Source organism: Pyrus communis, chromosome 3 (genome assembly GCF_963583255.1).
Source record: "Pyrus communis chromosome 3, drPyrComm1.1, whole genome shotgun sequence".
Taxonomy (NCBI): domain Eukaryota; kingdom Viridiplantae; phylum Streptophyta; class Magnoliopsida; order Rosales; family Rosaceae; genus Pyrus; species Pyrus communis.
Genome location: NC_084805.1, coordinates 26,646,883 through 26,658,399, shown reverse-complemented (window position 1 = coordinate 26,658,399; position 11,517 = coordinate 26,646,883). Strand labels below are relative to the sequence as shown.

At 34.2% G+C, this 11,517-nt stretch overlaps 1 protein-coding gene across 1 annotated transcript; it reads right to left on the bottom strand.

The window, feature by feature from the left end:
• Positions 1-4,965: 4,965 nt before the first annotated feature.
• On the bottom strand, positions 4,966-5,625 carry LOC137728525 (uncharacterized). The gene has a single exon (XM_068467289.1). The coding sequence runs from the start codon at positions 5,623-5,625 to the stop codon at positions 4,966-4,968; it is 660 nt and encodes a 219-aa protein (XP_068323390.1).
• Between the last annotated feature and the right edge of the window lie 5,892 nt (positions 5,626-11,517).

The following is an 11,517-nucleotide window of genomic DNA, read 5'->3' as shown; positions in this document are numbered from 1 at the left end:
TTACACACATTTTTTTTAATCTTTTACACTCTTTATTGAGTGCGTAGATAACATCATCCAAACAAAATTGAGAAATGTTAAGGAGACTCTCTATAAACTTTTCGTCATCTCACAGTTTAACATCAATTCTCGTATCAACATTATAAAACATTGTGTCAAAAATATAAGAGGACATATAATGCAAAGAGAGTTCCACTTTCGCAAGTCTCCCTATCATTTCTCAACAAAATTACTATAAATCGGATATAAACATACAACTTCCAATTCGGTGACAATTTCACAGTTAATTCATTGCATGGTCTTGAACTTGCAGGTTTATTGGGTAAAGGTCCTTAAGTACATCCTCCTCTTTTCTAATTGTGAGACGTGTAAGAATTAGCCAAGTACTTTGAAAAGTAGAGATTCTGTCATGTCATTATTGTATTTACCCATGTGAAAAATTGGTATAAAAATTGAATGCGTTCAATGTCTTCAATTTCACCAACTCATTTTGATGCCTGTAAAATCCTCTCCACATTCTTATATTAAGCATTTTACGTTACTATGATAATGAACTCATTTTCAAGATTGCATCTTTCAAGGCACAATATGCAAAACAGTGAACAAGTTTTCAGATATATATCCAGGAATGAGTTTGCCAGTCATTGATTGTGCAGCTTTAATCCATGCAACAGAACAGACCTTTACCACCTTCGTTGTATCACAAACAACTAGGTTTTCCGTATCAGCCGGAGTGGTGCAGAGCCAGTTGACCTGCCAAGGCAATCTTCCTCTATCTCCAGATAACGAAAATGCCCTGAATAACATGTACTAGTCAATACGTGAATGAAGTTTCCTTGAACTGCATTTAAGTCTATTACTTACACGCATGAGACGGCAGCTGTGTGACCGCTGCATGAGTAATCCAAATGCAACCTTTTCCTTCCGTTTTGATCTAGATCAGTATCTTTCGATCTTGATTGAGATCCTTTCTAAGGTTTTTTAGAACCTTTTGACCTCAGGGGTGCAAGTTCAGCTTCTATATTAATCACATCAACTGCACCATCACCCCTACGCAAACCTTGTCTGATTTGTCTAACATATCAATGTCAGGAACTGCTATTGAGTGGACAAAAGCAGGATTAAAACACTGTTCCTTGGCCTCACCATTATTTGTGTCCATTAAGCCTGCAGTGAAAAATAGCAAGCAAGAGTTGTACAAGAAATCAATCCAACCGCTGAATCGATTTTTTTTCTTCTGTTCTTAAACTTCTTATAAAAATAAAATTACCAGAATAATCATCCTATTGGGAGGGAAATAAAGTTCATCAACGTGTTGAGAGGGCTAGTGACAAGGCACGAGTATGAAATAAGCATGAAAAAAGAATCATGTTTTGAACAAATCTTCTGCAGTCGAATATATTCAATTGCAACAACATTTTATGCATGTGAACCCTTTCATTTTGTAAGCACACGTGAACTGAATAGGTACCTGCATAAAATTGACAAGACCTATTGAACAGAAATTTCCCTGGGTATTGGCTACTTTGAATTTTTAGTATGATGTTTCCCAGAAGTGCTTCTCTGCTTCTAAGTCCTATATAAGCCAAAACTTAGGCAGGCATTGAACTTGTGGCCAATAGGAATCTAACTCCCAATGTTGCTACCTTGCTAAAAAAGCATCGTTTCACAAGAAATGGACGACTCATTTGATGCATATGTGGAGGCTGATTACAACAGTTGGGATAAAATAAGACCTAGTTGAATAGAAAATTTGCACACATGTTAAACTGTGATTGACTATGACTATTTCCAAGGAAGAAGCCAACTATGTTCCTCGGTAAGGAGAAATTTTTAGTTGTGATGGGAACACAGATAGTACATTATGTGCTTTTATGTAAATGGTAGAAAATTTTAATTTTTAAGTTGTTAACCTTTTAAGGACACGTGATGTACCACCTCGTGTGATGGTCACGTTGAAAAATCTCTTCTTGGTAAGCAGGCATCCATAGTGTAACGTCGCTAATAAAACTTTTTCACATGTTATCAATTCATTATCAGTCATATCTTATTCAATATTGACAACGTTCGTTCTTTAGTGTCCTCGCACAGGATTTCTTCTATTGAGTATTTTCATCTTCTTCCGTGCGGACCTAGACACAAAAGAGTTTCCCTACCCCGCCCTCTCTGATTTTTCCATGTTCACCCAGCCCCACTTTTTGCCTCCGCTCACTTGTCCCATGGTCTCACACAAGAACCTCTCAACAAACTAACACAAAACTAATGTCTATTTTAATCAAAGAATGACAGAAACAACAGTAAAATTCTTAATGCAATTGGAATCAAATTAGTACAACCTTAATCACATATCAGAATCAACACATTGTCAAAGGAAAGCCCAAATCAAACAGTTTAATCAGTCACATACGGGATAAATGTTAAAATGTGCTATTAGACCGTCCTAAAAGGCTAAAAACAAAATGGTTATCGATCAACATCGTAAGCGATGACAGTGCAAGCAACAGCGTAAGCCCATGACTTGAGATACTCTTTCATAGCCATTTTATCACTGTTTGAAGGCATCCCATAATTTGCACTCAGATACTTTCCAAACCTCTGATTGTTAAACCCACAATTCCCATCCACCGTCCGGTTAGATGACCAAAAATTTCCATAACTAACCTCCTCCGCACGATCATCGAAACCCAACATTTCAAGCTCTCCAAGAATCTTCCTCTTATTTGTCTGCAGGCCCTTCTTCCTCCTCCTCCTCCTCCTCCTCTTTGCCTTCACCGTTGACCTTTGACTCTGAGAATCATAATATTCCACCACCAACTGCACGGAACCTGGCTCCACAGTGTCTGGTTCGTCACCTTTGGGGCCCATTGGGATAGACATTTCAGCCACTGGCGGCGGCTCTGTTTGCTGATTTTGAACAATTGGCGACATGGGTTTGGACGAGAAGACGTTGCCGAAGAACCAGAGCGAGTCAAATCTCTCCGCGACTCGCGAAGAGTCCATGAGGAATGACACTGAGTCAAAGCCCGAGCACAGAGACTGCAAAGGTTTGTGTTTGGGCGACACTTGCACTTTCTAGTTGGACGTTGGACTGACCTCAAATACTCATTGTACGTTTTTTGACTGACCAAACTGACTTTCCCCACCTGAGGCAACCTGCGTGGAACCTGTGAGCGTATTTTGGTCATTTGGGGTGTAAACAGTGGGCGGCGACTTTACGTTGTCCGACGGTTTAAAATTACGTGGGAAACGATATGATTCCATTAATAATTGTTAGTTTGGAAGATTTATTTTTTTTCGGGAAATGGTAAAAGTGTATTGGAATTTTAATCTAAGATTTTGTTTATTAGAACGTTGAGAAATTTTTTATCAATTTTTTGCTATTTTACAATTTTACGTAAATTTTCGTATCAACATTATAAGATATTATTAAAAAAAATAAAGTGACAGAGAGTTTATTAAAACTTTCACTTTTGAGATATTCTTCTTAGCATTTGACTTTGTTTATTGTTTTTAACCTTTGAGTTTTCACAACGTAGACTAACCATTCCCTACTTTCAAGAAAAACTTATCTATAAATTAATAATCTTGAGATTAAGTAAAATTTATTAATGTAGCAAACATTAAGTGATTAAGTAATTTATTATTAATTAATAAGTTATTAATTTATCAAGGTATAAATATATGTTTCGGAAGTTGGAAGTCTTTATAAACACATAGAATCATAGATAGACCTTCCTTCTTTGTTACAGACTTAGCCCTTGGAATTGAGTCTTCCTTTAAATTTGGTTTGTTTTACACTTATTTTATTCGAATTAGATAGTTAATAAAATAAGAACACAGGTCAAGTAGATGCTGTATTTAATTAATTAATTCGTATAGGGCGTGGGGCTGCTGAGAAAGATAAAGTGAATCCTTTTTTTTTGTCTGTTGGAAAAGATTTTTTTATTTAGAAATATTGATTATATTTGGCATTTTTTGTATGTGTGATTATATTAAGATGTGAATAAACCTACATGACTGGGTCTCAGGGTCAAGTAGTCACACCCTAAATGCATCATATATTCAATAATATTTTACCTAATTTCCACAAGCTCATTGTTTCACCGTTTACACCATACTTTTTTTTGTGTGTTTTTTTTGTTGGATTTTATCTGTATGAGCATCTTTAAGGGATTTCATGCGCATTCTGCAGGGCCGGTCCATTGATTTCGAAAATCCTGTGCAGCCAAACAAGGCTACGCACTTCTTCCTTGCACCTGCACAGCCTCTCACTCCACTTGCAATTTGTGGCAGTTGGATACCCTTAGTTCATTACGGCCCTGTGCAGTCGCAACAAGGATCGTCGCCGGATCGTTTCCATGCAAAATCTCGAATCAAATAATCTCAATCGTGCAGATGAGATCACTCTTCCTTTCTAACCTTCTCACTGTAAACCCTATATCGTGGGGTTTAGGGTTTTGTTGTTTTGACACGACTCTAACTCATTGATTCATTTGCCTTCGTTGACATTTTCCTCCTGTGACATTGTCATACTGAATCCATCCAATAACTCAGCCCACGTGAATTAGCTGTTAATAAAATATAAATTTTTTATTGCAAATTATTGGCAGTCATTTTTTAATTTTGAACCGTGATTGACCGTGATTTTCATATTAAACTAAATGAACAATGTTAACAATGATGCAGAGGAAGTTAAGCACAAACCAGAAACCAATTTCTGCCGAGATTCAATCTTGCAATCCTGCAGCAACAGAGCTCATAGCTCAACAAGAATACAGAGGAAGTTAAGCACAAATATTCATAATCTGATCATGAAAATGTTTCTACTTTTTATTCACATTTACAAGTTGTAGAACAATATTGATTGACCTGGTAAATCTACTGTATATAAAAAATGTCAAAAAAACTGAAGCAGAATCCAAACCAGAAAAAAAAGTACGAAAAATCTTAGAACCAGAATGTTGGTCATCTAACTGCAGAAGCAACAGTATGAGCCCACCATTTGAGATTGTCTTTCATGTCAATTTCATTTTCCAACACAGGAAACCTCCAATTCATCAATGGCTTCTCTCTCTTCCTCTTCTCCCTAACCTCCCAAGCTTCAGAAAGGTACGGCCTTGAAATTGCAGACTCATCAATCCTCTCCTCTCTGCTATCATCCTTCTTTCCCAATCTTTGCAGCCCAGGAATGATTGAAACCAAGTTTGAATCTTTATCTTCCTCTGAGAAAACAAAACCAAGATCCATAAACCCTTTTAGCTCTTCAAACTGAAGGTCCGTCAAGCTCTTGCTCTCACTCTTCTTCTTTCTTCTCCTCCTCCTTTCAACTTTCTTCTGTGGTTCTTCTTCTGAATATATCTGTTTCGGGTTTCCGATTTCCCTGGCTTCTTTTCCGGAAAGAATTGTGGAGAGCTTCGTTCTGTGGAGGACAGAGTCCGGCGAGAGAGTGCTCAAGTTGAAGCTCGTATTGGAGCTCAACTCGTCGCTCATGGACCTGGTGTGCCTGGTTGGAATCCGTAAAAACTCTGGCTTTGATGGGTTTTCTTCAAAATTTGATGGGTTCAATGAAACCGGTTGTTTCTTGAAGATCGGGAACTCGAACCAGAAAGAATCGTATAGCTCCATTACTTCGTCTGCTTCCATCAATGTCGAGGCGGCTGAAGAAAACAAGAACAATTTTTGTATTTGTTAATTTTGTAAGTGTTTTGCCCTGGAGGGCCTTATAAATACGTAGACTTTACTTTTAATTTACGTAATTGCCCTCAGTCTTTCCCCGATATTACTGAAGTAATTCAACATGTCATTACACGTTTTCCATCTGAGTCTTTCTTTAATAATTAGTTTTGATTGATTTTACTTTTCATTTGCCAAGTGTCTAGTGTACATTCAAAAGCCATATGAACGATTTCAGAAAAGAAAAAAAAAATTAAAAATAAAAGCCCTGTGAACGTGCTGGTTTGCGACTTTAAGAAAAGAATAAGTAAACTTTAACGAAAAGTTTCCGGTATTGTTTATTTTAACGAAAAATCATATTTTTACTTTAAAAAGTCAATTTTAGTACCATTCACTTACAACATTTTTTTGTCATTTCGTTAAAGTTCAAAGTTTTTAAACCATTTTCATTAGTCTTCCTAAAGAGTAATTCTTTAATTTTTTAGAATGAATTTGTAAACTATGTAATGTATTACTAAATAAGTGTGTCTTTCTTGGGCGCAACCAACTGTTGAGGGGTCTATCGGTGCAAGTCAGCTAAACACTATTTTCAATCAAGTTCAAGCGATAATATCGCTTTCTCTTGAGTCCAAGTGCGGAGCTAGAAAATTTACGGCCGGTGGGCTAGCTAAGAAGTATAAAAAAAAGTTAGTTTTTAAAAAAATGACTATACGTTAATCTTATAAGCAAAGCTTGCCCAATTATTCTATGTTCATCAACCTTTAATATGGCAAATATATACATAAATAAACAGAAATAGGTTAACAAACTGTAAAAAAAAATTAAATAGATAAAAGTCATGCATAAAATAATTCAAAAATTGAAACATGCAACAAGTTGCTTTTGAAAAGAATTAAAAGCACTATTAGAGTGAGTAATTATTGTCATGATTAATCATAAATGGATAGTATATGAAGTGTAAAATAGATTTTGTTAGAAAATAAATAGTATTGATTAATGAAGTAAATAAAAAAATAAAAAAAATACATGGGCTAATAGTGAGATGAATATAAAAATAAATGAAATATAGGAAATAATTGGTCTACCTAGGTTATAGCCCAGGATAGGCTTGTACTTAGGCCCCACCCCTGCTTGAGTCCCTTTTGAATGAAAAGGAACACCAAATGAGATCAAAGAAACTAGTGGACTGATCCCTTAACAAACATCTCGTATAATTTACAAAATTTAATCTAAATAATTGATATCTCTAATACTACTTTTTAAGAAAAGCCAAATCAAAGCATAAATGCATATGGTTAAACTTTTATGTTGTGAACATTGTGGAAGTCACTAGATGAGACACTAGATTATGGCAAAGTTGTTGCTGACGTGATACGTAATTATTTGTCTGCACTATAAACCACAAAACCATGTCAACCTAGTTTTATAGCTTTGCGTAAATAAATTTTCAAATAGATCTTACAAAAGAAAACATTTAAAGTTGCAATTGGTAATAGAAAAAAAAAAACTTATATCATTAATCTTGTTCATAACAACTTAACAAGTGAAAAAAAAAATATATATATATATACCTCTTCAAGCAGTGCCATTCAATTCTTAATGGAATTAATCCTTTGTTTATTTCATCAGAGTCTCTATAGCGTGAGGCGTGGGCTACCGGTTTTTAGACTTCAAAAATGTCTAGTTTTGTCTGGTAATTATGTATAGAATTGACAAACAACTTTCATGAGTCATGAGTGAGTAAATTGAGTAGTGAAAGGCTATAATCTATTAAGAGTCATGTATGGCAATAATAACATTGAAGTTTTTAATTTAATAATATAAATTACTAGTCGTGGTTTAATACTATAAAGGGGTGTGATAACCACACACCCCTTTTTACTTCTCTCACACACTTTTAATTTTCAACCGTCAAATCAGATGAATTGAAAAAGATTAAATAATAGAAATTAACAAGGGGTGTGGAAGAAGTAAAATGGGTGCGTGGATGGTTGGGGTGCAACTTGGGCAAGTTAGACGAGTTAGAAGGTCAACGCAACCCTAACCAAATTTTTGGATTTTAATCAGGTTCGGGTTTAATTGGGTTGCCCAACTTTTTAAAGTTTTAATTGGGTTCATGCAAAGTTTGAATTAAAATAAAAGAAATACCAAAGCTAGTACCAAAAGAAAAAAAGAAAGAAAAGAGGAACACTTCATTGTCCAAATATAATATCCAACTCAAGTCTTGTCTTTCGAAGCTCCTGCAAAAAAAACAAAGCTAGTACCCAACTCAAGTCTTGTCCTTTGAAGCTCCTGCAGAAAAATCAAAGTGTGGCTACCAGAAAAACAATTACTTTCTGCAACTCCATGCACTTTTCTATCATAATCCATCAAAAGTCACTAATGAATCCTCCACGAAGGTGCAAAGGTCATTGAGAAGCATGTTGCACAGCTCAACCCAATCGGGTTTGGTTAATCGGGTTGGGTTGGACAAAAGATCAACCCAACGCAACCCAATCAATGAATGGGTTGAAATCGGGTTGGGTTTGGGTGGGTTATAACTAAAAAAAAAAAAAAAAAAAAAAACCTACTTGTTCGGATTTAAAGTCCGGTTGAACATGAGCGGGTTCGGGTTAACCCGACCCAAGTTGCACCCCTAGTGGATAACACACCCCTACTATAAATTACTAGCCGTGGATGACACACCCCTAATTAAAGTTTTTTTTTTTTTTTTTTTTTTTTTTTTTTTTTTTTGCAAATGGCCCTTTACTACAATGGTGAAAAAGTGTTGAGTTTTTGCATAACGGCAAGATTCAAATTCCGTCGGTAACTAATCTATTATCTAATCTAACAAAATCTATTGTATGACAAAAAAAAAAGTGATCAATTTTTTAGTATTTAAAATACTTTTATTGTTTTGTATTTTCTTAAAACAAATTTAGGTCACTTAATATTACAATCTAGTAATATTCTTTTTTACTTGTAAGTGCAAGATTTTAGGTTTGATTCTCGTCAGAGATGAATTTGAACCATATTATTACTAGTTCATCATAAGATTAAACTTATCTCACCCCTTAATGTAAATAGTATTGTTTCTTAAAAAAAAAAACAAAAAACAAACAAATAAGGTTCAGACTTTTCATTAGTCGGGTGGGCTAGGACAATAAACATTTATATAATGGCCCATTTAATTAGTATATTTAATGTAAAAGAACTCAAATCCTCCGTATGCTATGGAACCAAATCCCCTCCTAAGTTTAGTTTACTTAACCTCTCGAGTAAGGGATCCGGACCGTTGAAATTTGGATTCTAAGCTCATTAGGGTATCCGGTTCCCTATGCTATAACCCACCATTGCTATGTACTTGGCTTGCCAGCGAACTGTTGTGAAATTATATCTTTGAATGAGTCTTAACGAAACACTTTAGGTATTGTTTACTTTTAACGTTAAACTCTAAAAAGTCATTCCTGGTACTATTCACTTATAACACTTTTTTGTTTGTTTTTTTTATTTGTTAAAACTCAAAATTTTCATATTATTTTCATTAGTTTTCTTTTTAAAAATAAGTCATAAAAATGTTGAGATATATATCTGTTGGTGGCACGTCTAATCATGTTAGATGACTGGGGTGCGCACGTAACAATTATGACTCTATGATATAACTATAGCAAATCATAGTTGCTTCTGAATTACTCAAATCCAACGGCTTTCACAAATAGGTTTCATGCAATTGCTTGGGGCAACATTTTGACACGCACTTGCAACTTAACAATTTGGTACAAGATTGCCTGCACCGATCAAGTTGTCTGTCTATATAGGGACTGTTTGTGGGAGCTTGAAGGAAAATATGGTTCTGTTGGGCCAAAGAAAAAGGAAGCACATGGTCACGAGATTGACCACTTTTGGCACCATCTTTTTGGGGGATCCACGCTACTTATGATCCTGCTGATCATGTGCCTGAAGCTTGATCTTCTCAGTACAATAATGTGATATGTGTTATTCATAAGTCATGTTCTAATTATTTTTTAATTACGACAAAGTTTTGGTACATTTCCTCATTGTAAAGTCCACAATATTATAAATAAAAAAAGTTTGAAGAGTTATAATTTTTAAGTGCAATGCTATTGAGGTCTTATATGTGAAAGTCCAATATATTTGTCCTATCGATTGATTGGATTCTAGCGAGTAAATTTCAATCATGGAAAATAACTTATTAATTATTAAAAGCATACTTTAATCCACTTCATAGGTACATTGTACACCTCATTTGTAATTAAAGTATATTAGCCGTAGAAATGTCTTGATTGAAAATGTTCATTTTCTCATTCAAAATGTATATGTAATAATTTAATCAAATTAAAAGTCGTTTAGTTATCTATGTGTATCTAACGAACTCAAATGCTTATAACTACTACTTGAAAATGAACCATTATTGGATACATAGTATTATTTATCATATGTTTAATAAAAGTATGTATAGTATGTCCATGTTAGAGACAGACAAATCCTTACTTTGAGACTCGCGTATGCATTTTTTGTTCCGAACAAGAATTGAGGACAACAACCGCCATCTCCTTATTGTGAAGACTTGATACAATTACTTCTTAAGTTGTACACACTCAAGGGGCGAATGTTATGAATAGTATTTCATAACTAGTGTGACTCTGTAAACTAAGAGTAGTATTCCGAATAGGATTAAAGATCAAATATTAATAGGTTTTGTATTACTTGTTAGGCACCATGATTAGCATAAATAAATTCATTAGGCATGAAGACTAATACACATTATTCGTTTATGTCCTTCTCTCTTTCTCTCTTTTCTAGCCAGCCTTCTCTTTATTTTCTCTCAATAATTGGCTTCACAACAATGTGAGTTTTTTTGTTTAAATACAATGATATATTTATATGGATAATACTTGCGTTCCCTCCTTGGGCTGACGTCATTTCTCCACTTGCAAACAACGTATCTTCATCGTAAAAATTTCATAATCATAATCGTTGAATTTCTTAACCTTCATGTGAAGATTATCCTTACCAAAAATCATTCGAATCAAATATCGTTTAGTCATCTGAATGTATCAAATAAATGAACGGTTTATCATTAATATGTTACTTGGTATCTCCTTTTGTTGATTTATTTGATACATATGGATGACTAAATAATCTTCGATTCAAATGTCTTTTGTAGGGATGATATTTAAATGAAAATTAAAAAGTTAAACAGTTTGAATTATAAAATTTATACGGTGAAAATATGTTATTTTTAAGTGGGGGCATGAGCTCATCTCACAAGAGAAAATGCAAGTATTATTCTATTTACTTTAAGGGTAGGGAATAAATAAATCTCACTTATAAATAATAAAAAAAATCACTTTATCTATCGTAATACTAAATGACGAATTTACAGTTAGTTGGGCCATCTTTTATTATGGTAAATTAATTTTAAAGATAAAACTCATAATAAAAAAAAAAAAAATTATGCTGTCATAGCATATTGACCCATGTATGTAACCCAACAATTAAATATATTTCGTATCATTTAATATGATTATTTACGTGTTTGACATGAATCTCATTACACATTAGCAGACCAATTAGTTGGAGAGTGTAAACTGAATTTCGAAGGAGGATTCTCTCCGGATATTCAAATCGTGTCCGTTCATTATATATTGTGCGGTCAGAAATTATTTTCAATACTTTTATTTAACATTAAATATGAATAGTATCTGACAAAAATTGACCGTACGATATACGATAAACAAACACGATTTAAGAATTTTTGAAATCCTCACAAATAGAATCCTCAAAATCCTCATCTGAAACCTTTACTAATAGTATTTAAATCACCATGAGGAGTACATGAGC